General features: G+C 38.1%; 2 protein-coding genes across 2 annotated transcripts in view; both read right to left on the reverse strand.

Moving 5' to 3' along the window:
• Window positions 1–11,740, reverse strand: part of wdr75 (WD repeat domain 75) — a 35,635-nt gene extending 23,895 nt beyond the window's left edge. The window contains exons 1-5 of the mRNA XM_079820913.1: window positions 11,615–11,740; window positions 10,413–10,542; window positions 10,072–10,137; window positions 9,898–9,991; window positions 2,976–3,100 (exon numbers count right to left, since the gene is read on the reverse strand). Coding sequence (XP_079677039.1) covers window positions 2,976–3,100; window positions 9,898–9,991; window positions 10,072–10,137; window positions 10,413–10,542; window positions 11,615–11,700 — 501 coding nt within the window. The 5' untranslated portion in view covers window positions 11,701–11,740. The remainder of the gene's footprint in view (window positions 1–2,975; window positions 3,101–9,897; window positions 9,992–10,071; window positions 10,138–10,412; window positions 10,543–11,614) is intronic.
• Window positions 1–24,119, reverse strand: part of tfpia (tissue factor pathway inhibitor a) — a 1,059,262-nt gene that overhangs the window by 60,047 nt on the left and 975,096 nt on the right. The window lies entirely within an intron of this gene.

The following is a 24,119-nucleotide window of genomic DNA, read 5'->3' on the forward strand; positions in this document are numbered from 1 at the left end:
CCCCCGGGACGGAGAACCGCGACGCGCTGGCTTGCTTTGCTCAGGGGGGACGGATCGAACGAGACCCGTTGAAATTTTAACCGGCTATATCTCGGAAACGTGCCGGTGAAACAGTCTGTAATTCGGGTCGATCGTAGTGCCTGACAAGGCCTTTCGAGGACCGAGGTTGTTATCGGGAATGGGTGCTTTCTTTGTGGGGCGCGCCGCTCTGTCATCTCTCCGCCGCGGGATGAGACTGAGCCCCCGGCGTCCGAGCCTCCTTCTGCGCGCGTGCCGTCATTGCTCGTTACTTTTCATACACGAGAAATGCATTCATACCTGGACACAAGTAGTTGCCGTGGTAATTAACAATACCTTAACGCACTGACTTATGTGGACTAACTTTTATTTGAGGAAATCTGTTTATAATATAGGCTAAGCTATTAGGTATGAGTTATTGGTCCTGCGCTGTCTATTGACTGTTGATTTGAATATGTCTATAATGGCTAACATACGTGCTTAAGTGAACGCTCAAGGTTAATACAATGATCATAATGCAAGACAAGCGTTCACATGTATGTGATATATTTTTAGCGGTTGTGTGCTCGGCTGCTCTGGTGTTGCAACGTCTGGGTGATGTCTCACCAAATAGTTCTGCAGATTTGTAGCATTTCACCTCAGCGTTACAAACGTCAACGCTGAGGAAGACGCCATTTAAGCACTCAATGATGAATGACAAGCGCTCCTTTGTAACATCGCACAAGGCCAATAAGAGGGTGACACCTAGTGGAGAAGACTAGTAATTAGATTTCCGTTAATCTTATGTTCAATGTTTGCGGAAATAAATATGGGGGAAAAAAATCGATTCTTGGCCTTTGAGAATCGATTTTGAATCGACTACATTTAAAGGTCCCATTCCGCATGATCCCATTGTTCAAACTTTAGTTAGTGTGTAATGTTGCTGTTAGAGCATAAATAATACCTGTAAAATTATAAAGCTCAAAGTTCAATGCCAAGCGAGATATTTTATTTAACAGAAGTTCCCTTTCAAAGCCTACAGCGAACGGCTGGCTTGGACTACATCCTGGTACTTCCTTCTTTAATTACGTCAGTAGAGCAGTAGAACAGACTAACCTCCGCCCACAAAGAAACGCGAAAAAGGGGACGCGGTCTTGTTGCTGTCCCACGTGGAGAAGCGGACGGTCGCGTGGAGAAAAGGAACTGTTGCGTTGAGTGTGTTTATCGCCATGTCATCGAGACGCTGTTATTTTCATCCAGGAGTCAAATCACCTTTGTTTGGCTTTCCCAGGGACGCTGTAGAGATTATTGAACGCATACATCTCCCCGTTAAGAGGCGTGACCTTTCCAACATGCGCTAAGCTGCTGTCGAATCACAACACAGGAACTGCTGGCACGTGCGCTAAGCTGCGGTCGAATTACAACACGGTAAGCGCTGGCACAATCAGAACTCGTTACGTATTTCTGAAGGAGGGACTTCATAGCACAAGGAAATCACCAGCCGTTTTTAGGACAGTGGAAACAGCGGTACACAGATAAGTACATTGTGTGAAAAATACTGTGTTTTTTTACACGCGAAACATGAACACATGTTATATTGCACACTGTAAACACAATCAAAGCTTCAAAAAAACACGAAGAACGGGACCTTTAAAAAACGATTAATCGAAAAATCGCTTTCCCCCCCCAGCCCTACAACTAACAAGGTGATAAGCCTATGCGTGAACTGATATTAGGCTAATGTAGATTTAGCGCTGTGTTGGGCTCAATGCTATATGAAAGAACTTCGAAGCAGCAAGATAATTGAATAATTATATTACCGTGTGGTAAACCTATGATAAGCAGTGCACGTCGCTCTGTTTTATATCCGATTGCAAATAGCCAACATATCTCCAAACCACTGAGTTAAGTGACCTTTCTTGTCAATTATATCGGTGTCCTCCGAGCTGGTCGTGAGCGCTGAATTTTCTTCACTATTGCTCATTTTTCTCGCTCCACTCCTCCAAGCCTGTCAGCCTGTCGGCCACGGTTACCATATTAAAATGGACGTAATTAAAAAATCTGATACTTTTTTTTTTATATCAATAGTAACAAAGCACAAAGATTATTGAGATTTATAGGATGGGAGGCGAGCTAAAATGTTTATTTCATTCATCAACTGAAAACCAATCGATTCTTGGGATTTAAGAGAAATCGATATTTTTTAACCCAGCCCTACATATTAATATTCATCATTATATTTTCACTACACTGAAAAAACTACATTTTCTAAATGAAGCAAGTTGGTTCCACTCAAATATTACTTAAAGTTCACTGCAGTTAATATAAAGTTATGTGAACATAAATAACTGATTATATTAAGCAGAAATCAAAATGAATGAGTCACAGTGGTGTTCTATTCCCCAGCATGCTTTGCTTCAGACTGGGAATATTGAAACGAAGTGCTATTTTGTGTGTTTCTTCCCCCTCAAGATTAATATAGGATGAGATCTGTTAGTTTAATGTTCTGTTATGTTGGGATTTATATATAAAATGAAGTTTTAGCAACACAAAGTATTGAAATGGAGTGTATAGTTTAAATGTACCATTTCACAGTACCATTGGTTACCAAACATCTAAACTCGTAGGGTTTTACATTGTAATACACTTGTATTATCATCATCCTCATTATGGCATGACAAAGAGTGACATCAGCTATGTTTATAAATCTTAGATTTGTTCAGGATGTTTTTTTACATGGCCATGTGATGTGCCCTAAGTTTTAACATTCTGCACCTGTGAAGCCTATCAATGTTCAGTAGATATTAAAAATTGTATCACCTAGCCATGGACTAAAAAGCAGTCAAGACAGAAACCTCAAGGTTGGGCTAAAAACTGAAATGCTTTCAAGACGTTCATCAACAGACAAATCCTTTAAAAAATAAAAAGGATGCAATAAAAATAACCACCGTAAATGAAAGTGATGAGTGAGCTCTTACCCCTTGACCAAAGGCCGTGCAGCTGGGGTTTGGGCTGATATGACTGGAAACAACAGACAGCTCTTTGGACTCCACCTCCTGGTCAGCTGACTTGGGCAGATGTGTGGCAACCAACTGGAAACACTCTGGACACGCAGACACACAAAGCTCAAAGCTCAGGAAATATACCAAAAACATACCTAATATAATTAGCACTTTTGAGAATTTTTTAGCACTTTGAGATATTGTTAAATGTAAAGAACGTTACAAATAAAATGTATTATTATTACCTTCTATGAAATGGATTTCAACTGTTTCATGCACTTCCACCTCATGAGCCAATTTGTTAAGGTCCTGCTTCCCTTAACTTAAAGTACCACTATTATGCTTTTTCAGATGTCACCTTTCACATAGTGTGTAATATAGCTGTTTGTGAATGTAAAAGTCTGCAGTTTCAAAGATCAGAGTACATGACAATTGACGTCTCCCAAAAGAAAGAACCAATTCTGAACTGCCTGAAACGAGTCGTCAGTAATTGACCTATCGGTAAGCCCCTCCCATTGAGCGCCGATAAGCCAATGGCAGTTTAGTATCAGTTGCGCTGGGACCGGAACTCGGACATCTTTAGGTGTCAGCGCCATAGAGAAACACTGGAAAATCCGAAGCTGTCATCGGTTTGATGGTGTTTATGCTACAAAAATGGTAAATGTCGTGTCTGATGTACTGCAACAGTGATTCCAGGGATCCTGAGAGGACTTTCTGGTTGTCATACTCAAAGTTACTATTAAAGTTAGTAATTCCCTGCTAACATACAAACCGACTAACTATACAGTGTTTCCCCTACAATGTATTCACAGCGGCAGCGCCGCCGCTGGATTTTCAGCGCCACTGCAAAATCTTCACATGATCAGTAATATCACGACATTCACTTACACACTGTAAAGGAGAGAGAGAGATTGATGATGGCCAGAGAACTAAACAAAAATGTAGTCTGCTTACACTTTCACAATATCACAGGGCTGTGATATTAATCTTATTTTCGCTTCCAAGGATTAAAAAAGAAGATGTGAGGTAAAACTATTATAAACTATGTTCGCGCATCGTCTAGCACAACTTCCTTCACCTCACAGCTGTCATTTCTCCCCAAACATGCATTTAACGTCAGATTCAGCACAATACGTGATTGTGGTCAAATGCACTCTCCACTTTGGCTAAATTGCAGAACGTGTTTGATTAAATTAAAAAGCACAATAATCCGCGCAATAGACGCTGTTTCCAAGTTCAAGGCGGGTGTGTGTGTGTGTACGCACGCTGCGAAACGGACCGACTTGCACATATGCTTCGTGTGCGCGACTAAACCATCAAATACACAACAAAATAGCCAATATCTCAAAATGACAGGCTTGGAGAGTATTCACTTAAACACAGTTTAGCTTAAATGGGCGTAAAAGGGAGAATGATTTTAGATATGCGTCTTAAAGGGGCAGCATCTAATAAACTTGGTGACGATTGAGCCATAATGTGAATCAAAACAACAATATATATATATATTTGATTAATAAAAACTTAAGGTAAAAAAAACCCATCATGTAATAATATTTCACAATATTAGGCTACTGTTTTTTCTGGTATTTCTGATTAAATAAATGCAGGCTTGATCAGCATGAGACTTTTTGCAAAAACATAAAATAGTATCCAAACACTTTGGTTTTTTTTGTGTGTTTTTTTACATATTGCCCCTTTCTTACATTTGAGCCCTTGCCCCTTAGGAACTTTCTGCACGTCCCTGCAGGTTATTGAAGTAAAATAGGCTATAAGCTAGTCACCTTTTAAACTAATGAAAAGCTTAATTTGGATTTTAATGTTCAAAATGTCTATTTCTATCCACAAAACTTGCCAGAAGTCATGGTTTAAGGGTTTGTTTGTTTATTTATTCCGGAGGTGCATGCCCCCGGACCCCCCGACAAGCGGCTTGGTAACAACCACCGGCACGTAACAGCACCGCTGCTGGAAAAAATTCTAGGGGAAACACTGCTATAACTAACTGTTCTCATGCAATGGTGTAGGTCAGAAACACAAAGGTCTACATTTCAGTGCATCTCTCCATATTAAACTGATTAAATGTGAATTTATGTAATCTTACACCGCGGTACATGAACAGTGTTGATCCTGGATGTTATCATCTGCGATCGTAACAAGAGGCTTCTCCCGTTTGCATTGAGATCTGTAAACCATCGCTTCCAAAGTAATCTCTCACCATATTTATTTTATTCCCATTTTATTTCTGTGACTTTAGATATGTTTAAAGGTCTGCATTATCTGTCTTATAAGGAGGACTCTTTTGACGGGTGTTATAGCCAACGGGTAATTTAGTGAAAGGCAGTGCTTGCATGCAGTTTATCGGAGTTGTTTTGCAGATACAAAGTTCTTATGCCCCGAAAAGGCATAAGGTCTGTGTATATGTTTGTTTACTGTGAGTGTTTTTGTGTAATTTGCTGTGTATGTTAATGGTAATGCCACGGAGAGAGGGCTAGAGAGAGAGAGAGAGTTTGTGAATGAGACGTTAAGGCGCACTTATGCTTTGTTTGTTCAGCTGTTACAATGATTTTTTGAGTGAATAAACCATCAGTAAAGTTTGGCCATCATTCGGACGGGGTATATGCTACATTCTGTGTCCAAAAACATCATGGGATAAGGTTTTCACACTGACAGCTGTACATTGTAAGATATAGCAACTCCGTTTGTTTGTCCGAGTTAGCAACAGTAACTTAGGGGGGCGGGGCTTACCGATAGGTCAATTCCAGCCTCACTTGCTGCTTGAACCTACGTAGGTTCAAACTTGCATAATGCAGCATATGGTCTTCATTAGCTGCCCACGAACAACGCATACCACTTAGAAACGCCCTGTTTAAAGTTTTTCTTTTGTCCATTTTGTTTCCGACCATAGACAGTAAAAGAAATGAAGACAGCGACCCCATAGACTTCAACTGAGAAAAGTGATGTCAAGTAGAAGCACTCACTTCCTGATGGCTGAGCGTAATGCGCAGCCTCAGACTGAGCTTGATGACGCAGATGTAACGTGAGCATCCTGTCAGACAGTTGCAGGAGCAACTTTTGATAAGTATTCTGATTAATTATTTTGTCATTTTGCATAGTATATATTTATTTTAATTAATTGCCTCATAGACAGTAAAAGATTGCCTGAAAGCTTCTCCTCCTGTCTATACGGGTTTATACTGTATTTTTTCTACTGTGCGACAGTCATGTGGTTATGACGCAATCGTTAGCCTATTTTTTACAAAAACGGCTTCTACGGGGCGATAGTGTAAGATCCAAGGTAATTGAGCCTTCTATACATTGCCGTGTTTCTTTAGAAATAAACAATGGACAAATGGAGTCTTTAAACGCCTCAGATGTAAAGTTATTCGCTGTCAAAGTAACGCCAAAATGAATGGGAGTCTATGAATGGGGGATGCTAACAGCAGGTGATGGCTTGGTTAGCAATGGCTGCCCCTATGGAAGGTAAGCTTTCCGGGTGCTGGATCACCCCCTTGTTTCCGACACGGACCACAAGAGGTAGACCAATCACAACAGACCGGGACATCTGACCAATCAGAGCAGAGTAGGCTTTTTGGAAAGGAGGGGAGTAGAGAGACCGGACCCTTTATCGAACTGTATCAGACAGACACTGTGAGAAAAGAGGTGATGCTGCAATGTATACAGACCTGCCAACCTTGAAGAAACTTTATGAGTACACCCTACTCTTTTTTTTTGCTCTGGATGTTATTGAGCTTGTAGAAGTTTAGCTCTTGCGTTCTTCTGAACATCTCGCGCTGCCATTGCCCGATGCCATTTCTATATCACTCCATAATCTGTCTATGTTTTAAATGCCTATTCCCCAAGTGGTAGACTACAACGACTGGCTGTTTTAAAATATCTACGAGAAGTAACTTAGCCTAGGCCTCCATACTGACAGCTGGGCTCATAGCTTGCAGGTTTGCTTAGTACACTGTAACAATATTTAAGAATGCATATATTTTTTCCCATTTGATTGGTTCAACCGCCACTCGCCCAAATTTATTTAAAATATAATTTTTCGTCAAGTCATCCGCGGCTGTAACCGCCAACAGCGTATCTCTGTGAGGCGGTTCAGCCATGGCATGCACGCCTGCAGTTATCCGGCCTGCCTAGCTTGCTTGAGGCACTGAAATGAAACGAATGCGCACGGCGCGGACTCGAAGCATTTGTCTAGGAGGGGCGGGCATGTAAGCGGAGGTAATGAAGCGCTCTGATTGGCCGAAAGCTTTTCACTCCACTTTCACGCTGTGGCTCAGCAGCAGAATCAACGTCATAGATTGCACTGAAACCGGCGAAATGCGAGATGCAACAAAATGCGTACATAGAGAGCAGCGAATCGTACAAGCGTACCAAAAGGTCAAAATGCGTGCCGAGTACGAAAAATGCGTACATGTTGGCAGGTCTGTGTATATTATGAGAAAATTAATTAATTGTAAGGAGACCTTGAAAACAAAATTAGGAATCTTTAATATAACAACCTAATAGGGGCACTTTAAAAACCTCTAAATCAGTCCTCATGAAAACAAAGTTGTGTTTACAAGACCTAAGAAGAGACTGAAATAATGCTATTTGAGACAAACTAATATTTGGATTAACTAACATTAATTGAATGAACATTTACAGTTTTTTACGGTTTCACTAAGATTTGTTTGCTATAATTGGAATTCGTTTTTCATGTCAGTTTATTATTGTGGCATAATTCATTTTACATCTACCACACATACCGGGCCCTATTTTACCGATCTGAGCGCATGGTGCACTTCGGGCGTGTCTGAATCCACTTTTGCTAGTTTAACAACGGAAAAAACGGTCGGCACTCCAGGCGCATGGTCCAAAAGGGTTGTACCTATTCTCTTAATGAGTCATGGGTGTGTTTTGGGCTTAATGTGCAATAAGCCAATCAGAGTCTCATCTCCCATTCCCTTTAAAAGCCAGTAGCACCATGGCGGATTTGCAATTTAGATGGCGGAATTTGCGAGCGAGAAAGACTGAATGCTTCTCCAGAGAGGAAGGCTTTTATTTTCAATATTTAAAAATGTTTAACATGTCCAAACGCACTGCTTATTGCTGCACGTCCCTGTGTGTGTAATAAGCAGAGTGTACGCGCATTGTGCACCCGCCTATAGCAGGGTTTTTCCTGGGTCAAAAATGGTCTTCGGTGGTGGCTGACAGACATGGTCATCCACACACACAGTAAAAAAAGTACTCTACCTACGTGATCTGTGAGCGCAATACTGACAATACATTTAAAATAAATGCAAAGAAACCGTTTGTAATTTTTGCTTATCTTATTTTGACATCTGATATTATGTTTGATCTCTACCTTGATGCTTGTTTCTTTTGATCCTCAATTTTTACACTATTTACTGATAATTGTTTTGGCATAATCATATCAATATTAAAAAGCAGCATTAAAAAAATTAACAAATATCATAATTTTCTACCATATACAATTTAGTAAATGATCAGCTAGCTAAGAACTTTGTTCTGGTCTCACCTCACTCCAGTCTACACTAAATTAAATTTCACTACACATTGTCAACATAAATAATCTTAATGACTGTGGATGATTAAACTAATTCTTACTATCCACTCTTGCTAAATTGGGTAAGCACACTTACGTTCTCATTTCTGAGGTGTTCTGAGTAAATGAATACTGATTCGTTAGTTCAGTGTTGGACGGATCAGTTGTTCTATCAGTCGTTAAAATGATTCGATTCAAAGGAGTCATTGGTTCGCGAATCGGACATTAGCAGACGCGTTGTGTGCGAATCCCGTCTGTTATAACATCGCGAAAGATTTGCCAATACAGAAAACACTTCATAACTGAATATAATTTTTTCCCGTTTATTGAAAGTATGGTTTATGTCAGCTGGTCAGAGAAGAGTCAAAATTTTTTGAGCGCAGTTCACACCCAGCGGTAATTCAAGGAAAAAATTGTCTGAATGCGGCACGTGCAACATGGATTCGGTCTTCAGACCTTTTGATTTTGATTAATATGTGAAATATAAGCCAATATGTGAAATATGAGAAGACATAGACAGAGAGAGAGAGAGAGAGAGAGAGAGAGGGAGAGTGTGTGCACGCGGGGGAGTGGCTCTCTGCTCGTTCTCTCTGTCACTCCGTTAACACGGCCGTATCACAAGTGCAGCAGTCATCTATTCTACATCACTCATAAATCACAATAACTCCTCAAATAAGGCTTTGGCGGGACAAAAATTTGTCTTGGCGGCCGCCAAAAAATGTTCAATGCAGGAAAAACCCTGCTATAGGCGCATATTACTAATGCGGTCTTTAAATAACACAAAAAATACTGCGTTATTGACTTTAGACAAGTCGTTTTCAGTTGCCTTAAAAAAGCAACGCACCTGAAAACACCTCGTTTTCAAACCATCACACCCGTGGGTGAACAGATGGGCACGAGTGCATTTGCGATTTAAACAACGTGCCGCTGGACAAATGATACCTGCGTCAGGCTGAAACTAGCAAAAAACACTTGTTGCGCCTGGCGTCGCATTGTGCCGTGTGTATTGTTAGGGCCCAAAAAAGTAAAGTAAACCATGGCTGCTCATTTTATGTGTCAGTCTGGTGGTTTCTTACTGTCTAAGTGGGCAGTTCTTTGCAAAAATAAGCTGCAATGTGGACCAGAATTATTATGGACAGTCAAAAGCCTGGCTATGCTTGATAGCAACATTATTTTTATTTACATATTAATATATCTCTTATACGGAGTTGGAAAATGAATCTTCTTCATGCAGTATTGAAGAGACTTTGTGTGCGTCTGCTCCTAATCATTGCATCACAAAGATGCTGGCAGCAAACTACATGACTTCAATAGAATTCAACTGGGCAGTGAAATACATACCATTTTTGGAATCTGCAGTCATTGAAAGGAAAATGACTCCCTCATGTTTCTCGGACACATATAGTGAAAACAACGGGGATCCAATGATAAATGTCTGGGGGAAAAAAACAAAAAACATTAAAGGAATGAAAATATTTACTGCAGCAGTAGCCTTGTTTTCTTCACAAACTTTACCTTGATAAGGATGCCGTCAATGAAGTCCCATAATTTAACAGTGCCATCTGCTGAGCAAGAGTAAACCTGCAGCGGAATTAATAAAAAGCATTAGATCTGGGTGTCTTCACACTTGTTGTTCGGTTCGCTTGGTTCGGACCAAATAAAAATAAAAATGAGTCCTGGTCCACCAAACCTAAAGATACCAACAATATTAATGCAGTGTGCTGGAATAAATGCTCTCGTTGCATGTACTTAGTAGTTTTAATTGAACTAAACATGACAAGTGTGAACAAAACATGAGAAAATCACGGAAGGACAGTCAAAATAAACCTCTTTCTCATCAAGTAATGCACACAGACCTGCAGGTGATTGGCAGGATTGAAGGCGATGCCTGTAACTTTGTTGGTGTGGCCCTGCAGACTATGGAGCCACTCTTCTGTGCGTGTGCTGTAGACCTTCACTGAATCCCCAGAGGCGCACAACACAAACCTGAAACCACGAGACATTACATTTAAGAGATACAGACAATGCTTTTGCTGTAATACTTAATGCCTGGCATTTACTGAAAAGAACATTTTTGATCAGTGATTTAATTCATATGCACATTGCAATTATCGAACACATCATGCATATATTTATATGCCTTTCCATAAAATGGAATTGATTGTCTTAATGTATTAATTACTAAAATCACGAGTTTAACTGTGATTATTTTAATCTCTTGAAAGCCATAACTTATTTTAACAGTAACATATAAAAACAATATATACTTTCATTATTAAAACATAAAAGCCAAATTTGAGAGAAAATCTAAATTCTCATTTAACTTTGTATAATAAAATACACTAACTGAAAACTAACAAAAACTATATAAACATGTTTTTTTTTTAAAGACAAAAACAAAAAATGACTAAAAAAGTAATTAAAAGAAAACATTATATATATATATATATATATATATATATATATATATATATAATATTACATTAAAAATACAATAAAAACTGGAACAATGTAACAAAACGTGTAACAACGTATTCTTTATAGCAATCTTTTATTTTAGGAAGGGATCCCTTTAAATGGGATCAAAATATTTGGTGGTCATTGGAATTCAAAAGTTTAAAAACCCTAGCAATGACACAGGCTGGTCACAGCAAACTTCAAGACTATTTTTTTTTATCTGTAATATCTGCACATAACTTTAACGTCAGAACACAGAAGTCATTTGCATTATTATAGATATTTTAATATAGAAATAGCATGATGATACGTGGCACAGCCGTACGTAAATTTCTGTATCCTTGAAAGCAGAACCAACAACAAATTAATCAGCAGTTTAAACAATCACCAATAATCATGACATTTTAAAGATGCAGTTGAACCAGACATTTAGTCAAATGTTTAGACACATGCAGAAGTTTATTTTGCTCACAGACTGATCACGCATCACTTTGGGACCGTCATTCCCTCCACAACACGGCTCAATGTTTATTTAAGACGATACATTTAGAGACTATACAGACAGAATCAGACAAAAAAGTTCACTTGATTTAACGGGTACCTGGAGTCATTTGAGATGATCGGAGGTCTAATGTTAATTTTACTGCCGCCGCAGCGAACCACGCGGATGTCACTCTTCTCCACCATGTTTTCAGCATCACATGTGGCCGCTGTGTGTTTCTTCTTCGTCTGTGGTGAAAAGAAACAACAGCGTCATCATGTGGCCGGGCGTTTACTGCGAGAACACACGGACAGGAAATATGTTCTGTTTGGTTTTATTAATACAGAGAAAAACGTGAAAAATAATTTTACCTTATAATTCTATTACTTCAATTTCGTATTTCGAAACTTCATATTCATATGTGTCAATTTTCTATTCATAAGCATTTTTCAAAGAATTTCACGAAGAATGCCAAAGCAAGGAAATCATTATCTTGTTGCGTTCTTTTTAAAAGATCCCCCTTTAATTTAGTCTCTTATTCTTGACTTAACATGCTCCGATTGCTCAGATATTTTACTTGTGTTTTCTTTCCTTTTATATAGCCTAGTTATCTTTGCTTGTTGTTGTTTTCTTTTCTTTTCCTTTGTCCTCTGGCAGTTGTTCATGTTCTTGTTGGTCCGTGTAACGCTTCACAATTCAATTTTCAGACCATATAGTGCAAATGCGAAAATTAAAATATTGAAACAAACGTCAATTTTTTCCATTTTCTCGGTTACTTCATCAGTGGATTTTTGCCATTTTCTCTCCTTTTTTCAAATTTCCTTTTGCTAAATTATGACTTAAGAAATTATCTTTTGAATAAATTGAAATCTAACCGATTTTATTTTCCTTCTATTTTTTCCCCCAATTTACGTGGACTGTGCCATATATAGCGGGGGGAGGTCGCGGACTGTTTTACATCGTTTATGTAGGCTAGCCTGCGTGCACGTTGAGAAGTAACTTATAGTTTAAAAGGCTAACACAGAGGACGCCATAGTTTTTATTGTTAATAACTGTGCTAAATGTAGAATTCAGGTCTGGCCATCGGGAGCAGCGGGCAAACCGGTGGCCTGGCTACTTATTTCGCCCGCTGCTTTGTATTTATCTATACTTATTTGTTATTAGTGCACGCACGCACACACACATACACACACACACACGTGCACGCATGCACATACACACACACACACACACACACACACACACACACACACACACACACACACACACACACCTACTTTATTATATTGATGCATGCCTCGATGTACCCGAATGATTTAAGGACTCGCCATTTGATAATTAACCGATACAAATTATGAATCCGCTACTCTTGACTTGCAGCATATCATTATATAGCCTACATATACATAGGCATATCAAAGCCTATCATTCTCGGCTGGCTTGTAATGAACCGAGTTAATGACTGCTAAATTTAAGGGCAAGAGAAGATGTGAGAAGCAGTATATTCAATGAAAAGTTCAATGTTGCCGTGGAAACGAAGAATGATGATGATCACTAAGTCAAAACATCGGCAAAGGAGTTTATTTAGGCCCAAATATTTTGTATGTATGCATGTAGGCTAGGCTAAGATGTGAATAAAAGCTAACAAAAATTTGCTGAACTTTATAACTTTAACAAAATTATAAAGAAAGAAAAAGTGAAAAGACAGTCACAGACATAGGCTACCAATTCAGATAGATTTTAAACTTTTTGCCTTATGTAAATATTACGGTGACGCATTGCTGCCTCATACATATTATTTTTTTCACACAATTATGTCATGATAACGAGATCTTATGAAAAAGAGACTACTGTCTCAATGTGACTACCCTGGTAAAACAAAGTATAAATAAAAAAAAAAATCTTATGTCGTTAAAACGACATCTTTTCTCGTAATAACAAGATCTTATGTCGTAAAAACAACAATTTTCTCGTAATAACAAGAACTTTTGTCGTTAAAACAACATTTTTCTCATTAAAACGACGTATTTTCTCCTAATAAGGTGTTGTATAGTGATGTGTGTATATATGTCTGTATCCACATTAGAGAATGTATTTAGCCCATGCCTTTGTCACACTTGTTTGAAAGCAGAAAAATATCTCATCCGCTCCCTGTATCAGTAGCAGTGCCCATAGCACGAAATTGTTGCAATGTATTGATTGAAGCCTGCAGTTCATAACAGCCATGGGTAGCAGGTGCCATGGATCACTAATGATAAGCGTGTAACTTTAACCTAGTAATGATGGACCCCGGTGCAGCCACAAATATCACAACTGTCTATAATGGGCCTACTGTAATTAAGACATATATTCAAAAAATGTATTAAAAACAGAAAGACGCAGGATTCAAAAACTGGAAACTTTTGAACCTTCATTATGTACACCAATTATTTAGTAATAACAACTTCAAATCATTTGAACAACTGAGAATAGAGTTTAAACTACCAAGAACAGACTTTTTCAGGTACCTACAATTAAGGAGTTTCATACTGAAACACCCAAACTGGAACAGATTAATAGAGCCCTCCCTTTTAGAACGGTATTTATAAAAAATTCAGGGTGGAGAACATATGAGGAAACCAATAAGCAATGTTTATAAAATCATTGCTTCAATGACAAGAGATAATTCATTCTATGTGAAAGACAAGTGGACTAGGGAGCTACGGCTCGAAATAAGTGAAGAAGTTTGGTTGGAGGTATGTACTCAGGCTCATAAAGTCACAAACGTCAATTTTTGGAAGGAATTTCAATGGAAAATAAATAACAGATTTTTCATAACACCACAAGTTGTGGCTAAAATGAATCCGAATCAATCAAGTCAGTGTTGGAGGGGGTGTGGAGAGACAATGGCTACTCACTCACATATTTTTTGGCAATGCCCTTTGTTGGATAACTTTTGGAAATCCATTTTTACATATATTAATAAAGTACTGAATGTTGACCTGATAAGAGACCCTCTGATAGCAATCCTAGGGATTAAACCAGCTGTGATACACAGTGGGAAAAATATGTATTTATTACAGATATTACTGATAGCAGCAAAGAAAGCAATTACAATAAATTGGCTTAAGAGTGAGCCACCAAACCAAGCTGAATGGCTAACAATTTTGAGAAATATTTACACTATGGAAAAAATTACATATTCATTGAGATTACAGAGGGAACTTTTTATTGAAAGATGGGCACCATTAATGATGGTGATGGAGGACCATTAGAATTAACTGGTTATATTTGCCAGGGGAACTTGAATACAACCCATGTTTTGTTTTAAGTTGATGTTTGGTTTGTTCAAATTTTTTATTTTAAATGTTGTTAATAATTTCTTATTTCTTCTTTTCCTTGTACTTTTGGAAATATTTTTCTGCGGAATTGATCATACATGTAAGGATGCGTGAATGTTATGATCCCCTGTAAAGGATATTGTTTCTGAGTGCAAGTAATTGATGTAAAAGGAGATTTGATGAACATTCAAAATAAAAAAATAAGTAACAAAAAAAAAAAAACCAGAAAGACGCTATTTCAGCCTTAGGCTACTCAAAGGCCGCGGAAACATGGCCAGTGGGTTCGTTACACATGTCAATCCATTCCCGGCGTTCTTGGTTTGCTTCTTATGTATTAAATATACAGGCAATTAGATGAACCTTGATCAAAATTAAAATACAATTGATAGAAAACGAAATTCACTTCAAAGAAATTATTTCTGCAAAACAACACTCAACAAAAATCATGTCTGACTCCACTCCATGTTTCCAGACATATTGCGTGTCTCATAGCCTATCTTACTCATGCCGACAAAAGCGCATGCAAATTCTTTAATATTTTTAATTTTTGCAGTTTTTTTTACCACTTCGTTATTTTGGCTCGGAATTTCGTTTGTTGGAAATATGAACTGAATTTAGAAATTAAATTTGAAATTAAAAACTTTGCGTTAATAAACAAAATACATTTTTGAAGCGTTTGGAGTGGAGTAGGCTACATGCAAACGTAGCCTATTTAGATTCATAGTTAGGCTATATGTTTAAATATTAGCTTATTGTATTATTGTTTTAATTTCATATGTTGATGATGAAAAGTGAGCAGCATGAGTAAGATATAGGCTATAAGACGTGCAATATGTCTGGAGACAAGGAGTGGGGTCAGACATGATTTTTATTGAGTGTTGTTTTGCAGAAATCATTTCTTTAAAGTGAATTTCTTTTTCTATAAATTGTATTTTAATTTTGATCAAGGTTTCATAAACTAATGGCCTGTATATTTAATACATAAGAAGCAAAATAAGAATGCGGGGAATGGATTGCGTAAAGAACCCACTGCCATGTTTCCGCGGCCTTTGAGTAAGGCTGAAAGCGTCTTTCTTTCTAGAATATACAGTGAGGAAAATAAGTATTTGAACACCCTGCTATTTTGCAAGTTCTCCCACTTGGAAATCATGGAGGGGTCTGAAATTGTCATCGTAGGTGCATGTCCACTGTGTGAGACATAATCTAAAAAAAAAAAATCAAGAAATCACAATATATGATTTTTTAACTATTTATTTGTATGATACAGCTGCAAATAAGTATTTGAACACCTGTCTATCAGCTAGAATTCTGACCCTCAAAGACCTGTTAGTCTGCCTTTAAAATGTCCACCTCCACTCCATTTATTATCCTAAATTAGATGCACCTGTTTGAGGTCGTTAGCTGCATAAAGACACCTGTCCACCCCATACAATCAGTAAGAATCCAACTACTAACATGGCCAAGACCAAAGAGCTGTCCAAAGACGCTAGAGACAAAATTGTACACATCCACAAGGCTGGAAAGGGCTACGTGGAAATTGCCAAGCAGCTTGGTGAAAAAAGGTCCACTGTTGGAGCAATCATTAGAAAATGGAAGAAGCTAAACATGACTGTCAATCTCCCTCGGACTGGGGCTCCATGCAAGATCTCACCTCGTGGGGTCTCAATGATCCCAAGAAAGGTGATAAATGAGCCCAGTACTACACGGGAGGAGCTGGTCAATGACCTGAAAAGAGCTGGGACCACCGTTTCCAAGGTTACTGTTGGTAATACACTAAGACGTCATGGTTTGAAATCATGCATGGCACGGAAGGTTCCCCTGCTTAAACCAGCACATGTCCAGGCCCGTCTTAAGTTTGTCAATGACCATTTGGATGATCCAGAGCAGTCATAGCAGAAAGTCATGTGGTCAGATGAGACCAAAATAGAACTTTTTGGTCATAATTCCACTTAATGTGTTTGGAGGAAGAAGAATGATGAGTACCATCCCAAGAACACCATCCCTACTGTGAAGCATGGGGGGGGGGGGGGGGGGGGGGTGTAGCATCATGCTTTGGGGGTGTTTTTCTGCACATGGGACAGGGCGACTGCACTGAATTGAGGAGAGGATGACCGGAGCCATGTATTGCGAGATTTTGGGGAACAACCTCCTTCCCTCAGTTAGAGCATTGAAGATGAGTCGAGGCTGGGTCTTCCAACATGACAATGACCCGAAGCACACAGCCAGGATAACCAAAAAGTGGCTCTGTAAGAAGCATATCAAGGTTCTGGCGTGGCCTAGCCAGTCTCCAGACCTAAACCCAATAGACAATCTCTGGAGGAGCTCAAACTCAGGCCAGAAACCTGACTGATCTAGAGAAGATCTGTGTGGAGGAGTGGGCCAAAAACCCTCCTGCAGTGCAAACCTGGTGAAAAACTACAGGAAACGTTTGACCTCTGTAATTGCAAACAAAGGCTACTGTACCAAATATTAACATTGATTTTCTCTGGTGTTCAAATACTTATTTGCAGCTGTATCATACAAATAAATAGTTGAAAAAATCATATATTGTGATTTCTGGATTTTTTTTTTTTAGATTATGTCTCTCACAGTGGACATGCACCAAGATGACAATTTCAGACCCCTCCATGATTTCTAAGTGGGAGAACTTGCAAAATAGCAGGGTGTTCAAATACTTATTTTCCTCACTGTATGTATTACAGTATAACATACAATATATTACAGTAGGCCTATTTTAGATAGTTATGATATTTGTGCACCGGGGTCCGTGATTTCTAGGTTAAAGTTATACCACTGATGCGAACATGAGCGGTCCATGGCACCTGTTACCCGTGGCTGTTATGAACTGCAGGCTACATCAATAAATTACGATACTTTCGTGCTATGGGCACTGCCACTGATACAGGCAGCGGAAGAGTCTATTTTACGCTGAGCTTGCTTCTGCTTTTCAGACATGGAAGTGTGACAAATGCACAGTGCCGCCGCTCCCATTACGCGCATCACGCGCTGCGCATAGGGCACCAAGTGCTCAGGGGGGCACCACAAGAAAATGCTCTCTCTCTTTTTTTTCACTTTTTCTTCTTGTATTAGAAGTTATTATTAATGTTTAAAATCTATCTGAATTGGTAGCCTATGTCTGTGACTGTCTTTCACTTCTTCTTTCTTTATAATTTTGTTAAAGTTATAAAGTTCGGCAAATTTTTGTTAGCTTTTATTCACATCTTAGCCTAGCCTACATGCAAACATACAAAATATTTGGGCCTAAATAAACTCCTTTGCCGATGTTATTGTTTTCACTGAGTGATCATCATTCTTCGTTTCCACGGCAACATGAACTTTTCATTGAATATACTGCTTCTCACATCTTCTCGTGCCCTTAAATTTAGCAGTCATTAACTCGGTTCATTACAAGCCGTTAATTATCAAATGGCGAGTCCTTAAATCATATGGGTACATTGAGGCATGCATCAATAGGCCTATAATAAAGTAGGTGTGTGTGTGTGTGTGTGTGTGTGTGTGTGTGTGTGTGTGTGTGTGTGTGTGTGTGCACGTGTGTGTGTGTGTGTGTGTGTGTGTGTGTGTGTGTGTGTGTGTGTGTATGTGTGTGTGCGTGCACTAATAACAAATAAGTATAGATAAATACAAAGCAGCGGGCGAAATAAGTAGCCAGGCCACCGGTTTGCCCGCTGCTCCCGATGGCCAGACCTGAATTCTACATTTAGCACAGTTATTAACAATAAAAACTATGGCGTCCTCTGTGTTAGCCTTTTAAACTATAAGTTACTTCTCAACGTGCACGCAGGCTATAGCCTACATAAACGATGTAAAACAGTCCGCGACCTCCCCCCGCTATATATGGCACAGTCCACGTAAATTGGGGGAAAAAATAGAAGGAAAATAAAATTGGTTAGATTTCAATTTATTCAAAAGCTAATTTCTTAAGTCATAATTTAGCAAAAGGAAATTTGAAAAAAGGAGAGAAAATGGCAAAAATCCACTGATGAAGTAACCGAGAAAATGGAAAAAATGGACGTTTGTTTCAATATTTTAATTTTTGCATTTGCACTATATGGTCTGAAAATTGAATTGTGAAGCGTTACACGGACCCTTGTTCTCCCTATTGGTGCTATTTGTTATCTGTATATTTATTTCTTAAATTTATGTTTCTCTCTTTATCTGTAATGCTTCATTGTTCACAATAAAAAAATAAAATAAAAAGGAAAACCAGAGTACCAGTTAGTTATTAAAGTTAGGCAAAATAATAACAAGATGTTTTAACTATTAGTTAACTATTAGTTACCTTAGCATATATGTAAAACAATTGTATTATTAATTATTAATTTAATTAATTTAATTAAATAATTTAAAATTAATTAAAAAAAACATGCAATCTTACTGTAGTAAAACATAGAAATAAAAAAGTACTTTCATGGAGAAAATGTATATTACTTTTTAAAATTGTAGTTTTCACAGCGTGAAAAATATGTTTGTCTCTTGTTCAGTTGAATTAATTAAAATGAGCTAAAGTTTAGTGCTGTCCAATTGATTAATCACGATTATTTGCATTCAAAAAAAAAGTTTGTGTTTACATAATATATGTGTGTGTACTGTGTATAATTATTATGTATATATAAATAGCACTCATTCATGTATATATTTAAGAAATATTTGCATGTATATACAGTATTATATTTATATAATTTATATTACATATAAATATAAATATTTTATATCTAAATATATAAAAAATATATATATATATACATGCATGTGTGTGTATCTATATTTACATAATAATTATACACAGTACATACTCAACTATTACGTAAACACAAACTTTTGTTTTAGATGCCATTCATCGATTAGACAGCACTACTAAAGTTACATGATTTTTTTAACATTTTGCCACAACTTAATTTCATTGTGTTCGATTCACCTAATATATTAAAAAAGTTTACTTAATCCATTTGTGTTGGGACTACATGTGTAGTAAACAGCACATTTCAGGGCCCAATTTATGGCCGGGCCACTCTCTGTCCATAACAGTGGATAAAGGTTTGCTACATTTTGATTGGATCTTGGTGGACTGACACAAACAAACTGTCCAACGCCATCAGATAAAGAGGCTACACTGAAAAAACAGGAAAACACATGTTGTCCAATTTACTTAATCGTATTATTTGTGATCTACGCAACAAATTTGTGTTTCTCTTCTAAACATGATTTCATTGCTTTCAATTAATGTAATTCTCTAAAATGTGAAATCTACTAGATTAAATTATTTGGGGTGAATGTGAAGCAATTAAGTACTCGAAAATGATTTTTGCTGAAACTGTAGTTCCCAGCATGCTTTGCTTGGGACTTGACGACTAGAGTAAAATTGTTGAAATTAAGTGTTATTTTATGTGTTTTTGGGCAAAATGAGAAAAAGGGGGAGACTTTATATTGTTTATTAGTGTTTAATGTTTAATTATGTTGGAATTATTCGAACCATTTAAATTACACTGGGTTACCATAGTGGAGAAGAGCGGAGCGATTGCTTAGGGTGTGGACTGACTCAGCTCATGTCATTAAAGAGCATTTCACACCTAGCACATATGATGTGCTATTGTTGGCAAATATAATGAAAGCTACTGAGTACTGTGTTATAGATCAGTCAAGTGACAACACAAATATACAAAAATAAACGTGTTTTGATGAAATAGGTTAGATCTTAAGCCCCCGTGTGCACCACTGTTGTTAGGGAGCCATATTAAAATCATTGTGAGACTACTCAATTCGGTTACTTAAAAATAACTTAATTCCATTATGTTGAAATTATGTGAACGAATTATGTTTGTTTAACTTAATTGAATCATGTGGAACCGATGTACATGATTAAATCATGTAAATCCAACACACCATTTTTTTCAGTGTAGGACAACAGCCAGACACCTCTTAGAGGGCAAGAAGAAGAACTCTTGTACCAAGCCCAGGAAGGACAAGACATCCCATTGGTCCACATGCAGTTTCTGCCCTTCACCCAAATCCCTAGTGTCCTGGTCTATGACTGCAATAAAAATTCAACAGGACCTTAGCAGTAGTGGGTGAAACAAAGACCACAATGATCCATCTAAATCCATTCATAACTATGTTTGGAAACCTTAAGACTGATGTTAACTACACACATCCATTTCATACTTATTCAGAGAAATAAGTATTCTCAGTGACAGCTATTTGTAATCATGGGCGTCGGAAGCAAAAAAAATGTGGGTGGGTCCTCTCAGAAAATTTTTACTGGAATAGATGCCATTTACATAAAGTACAAATATATCATCTGGTTGGACAAGTCAAATTTACAGAAATCACCACAATTTTGACTGCGGCTATAGTGTAAGGGTAAGACGAATGGCATCACGTTTTGACGCAGATCGACCCTCGGTTCGAATCCGCCTTAGGCCGAAATAACTCTACTCCCTTTTCCAATCACATATCAGATCAGAAAGGCATTTATTTTCAATAAAAATGAAGAAAATATTAGAAAAGTGGAAATAAAGTGTCTAACGTGTTTAATAATAAATGTTTATTGGTTAGGGGAAGGTAAACAGACGTGCTGGATTAGAGACGATAAAGGTGAGTGGGTCCAATATCATTGATCGTAAAAAGTGGGTGGGTCTTGTCCCACCCACATACAATGGTTCCGACGCCCATGTTTGTAATGCAACATCTTACACAGATTCAGCTGATAATGAACAAATGAATGAACAGTTCAATCTTTTTCCATCACGTTTGGTGTCTATTTGTTTAGAAAATTGCCAAGGGTATTCTGATGGTGGTTTGGAAAGTGAGAAATGCATTGGTAAACTTTAAAGACTTCTAACTGTGTACAGTATGCAAATGAGTTCCGCAGGAGAAAGGGGGATGGGCCACATAGTGTTCCCCCTCTGATGCCAGCAGCCAATCGCAACACTGGAATGGAGAAGTGCCAAATTGCAATCTCCTCCTTTTCAGAAAAGGATAAAGGTACCCTTTCAACAGACACACCTAGTTCTGAGTTTCTCCTTGAGAGAGACAAACAGTTCACCAAGTTCTGAGTCTCCCCAGCAAGGATGAGATTGTGACAGAGCAACAAGTTCTGAGCCTCTGGTTAATCCAGAGAGACAACAAAAGATCTGAGGATCTGAGTCTACAGCTTGTGAGGCAGCAACAGATACAACCACGTTCTGAGCCTCCAGCCTGTGAGGAAAGAGACATTAACAACCACTACGTTCAGAGTTTTAGTCCAGCGAGATGACTACAGCACGTCCCGAGTCTCCATGCCGGAGAGACCAAAGCGGATTGACCAAGTCCTGAGTGTCTGACCCACAGAGTCAGAAGACACACAGAGACATTTGCAACAAGGTTAAGCTCAGGAAAGATAACCTTCACTTCGAGGTTCCTTCGTCTGCGTGTTCCAGATTAAGGACCTTCTGCACCTACTTCAGGGCCTCATCTGCGTGTTCCAGATTAGGGACCTTCTGCACCTACTTCAGGGCCTCATCTGCGTGTTCCAGATTAGGGACCTTCTGCACCTACTTCAGGGCCTCATCTGCGTGTTCCAGATTAGGGACCTTCTGCACCTACTTCAGGGCCTCATCTGCGTGTTCCAGGTTTTAGGACCCTTTGGTGCTCCAGGAGATCAGCATCCCACAGATCTTCGTGTTCAAGACTGTTGAATCGGACTCCAGCTCCTTTCCCACTGCATTGTCACCCAGCACAACCAGTGGAAGAAGTCACCGCCATCGGACTGCTTACTCAACCAAGTGGAACGTAAATATCACTTAACCAAACCTCTTTCCAGAAACCTTGGCATTGTTGTATATTATCAGTATATGATTTTCTAATTTACATTAGAGGTAATATAACTGATGCTAGTTAATAACAAATAATCTTTCGTTTATTTGTTTGATGCACAATAAGGTTCTTCACCTTATTTTCAGAGAAACAACAGTTTATCTTTCCATAAGATAACACAACTCTTCCATAGCCACACTCAACTTAATCCCATGTATTTTATGTATCTTATGCACTTTATTCCTTTATCATTCATTGTATTAATTTAGTAGTTGTGTTAGTTATTCTTATTTATCTTTTGTTAATAAAATATTTTATTATAATTGTGTCTTATTTGTGCGGATAATACAGAAAAGGCTCTACAAGTTAGAAATCTCACCAATCTTTCAGATAAATCAGCTGACCAACTCTCCCCACTTTACATTCATTAAAAATGATTATATCCTGTTTGGAGTGTTCTCATACAGCCAAGGTAAAAGACCTTGACTAGTGTCCCAAACTAAGAGATGGGGAAGGTGGTCATCTGATGTACTCATAACCACACTTTAAGTGACGTGTGATCCAAAAATCACAACGTCAGTGGTGTACCAATCACTACCTTACTTAACGTCCTTGGATGGACGAAGGTAAAATCACTACATAATTGGCGTCCCTTGTTTGGGCCCAAAAGTGAAATTATTACACATTAATCATTTTTGTTGACAACTAACTGGTGGGTCTGTAGTTCCTAGCATGCTTTGCAAGGAACTGCATTAGGAGAGTAAACTTAGAGATTAACCTTTATTTGTAAAGGGAAAGACATGTTAGTATTTAGTAATCAGTTATTCTGGACATTTGGACGAGTTTCTGTAATGTTTTGAATTTTGTGGTTACCATTGTGTTGAAGAGTGGCTGTGGGCAGACTGGGGGAGACCGGGAATCCTGTGCAAAATCATTACATTTCTTGGTGACTAAGAGTAAATCAGGTCAGTGGTTTTGACAGCGTGAAAAATATTTTTGTCTCTTGTTCAGTTGAATTAATTAAAATGAGCTAAAGTTTAGAGCTGTCTAATTGATTAATCGCATCCAATCCAAAATAAATGTTTGTGTTTACATAATATATGTGTGTACTGTCTGTATATAATTATCATGTATATATAAATAGTACTCATTCATGTATATATTTAAGAAATATTTGCATGTACTGTCTATACTGTATATGTATTTATATAATTTATATTATATATATAAAAATAATTATGCACACTGTAACAAAGTCCACTGATGACAAGCATTGAAGAACCCAAGTGCGGTTTAATAAACATGAAAAAATACAAAATATATCGACTCTAGAGGGCTGACACTTAATCTGCTCATGCTCAGGATTCATTTCACCTTAGCAGAAGTTTTCAACAGAATACTGATTTTGAGATATGAAACTATACTTTTTGGATGTACAGTATTGTTCTTCTGCTGTTTAAAGGGAACTGAGAATTTAAACTTACATACATTGT

This window comes from Gobio gobio (genome assembly GCF_949357685.1).
Source record: "Gobio gobio genome assembly, chromosome: 7".
Taxonomy (NCBI): domain Eukaryota; kingdom Metazoa; phylum Chordata; class Actinopteri; order Cypriniformes; family Gobionidae; genus Gobio; species Gobio gobio.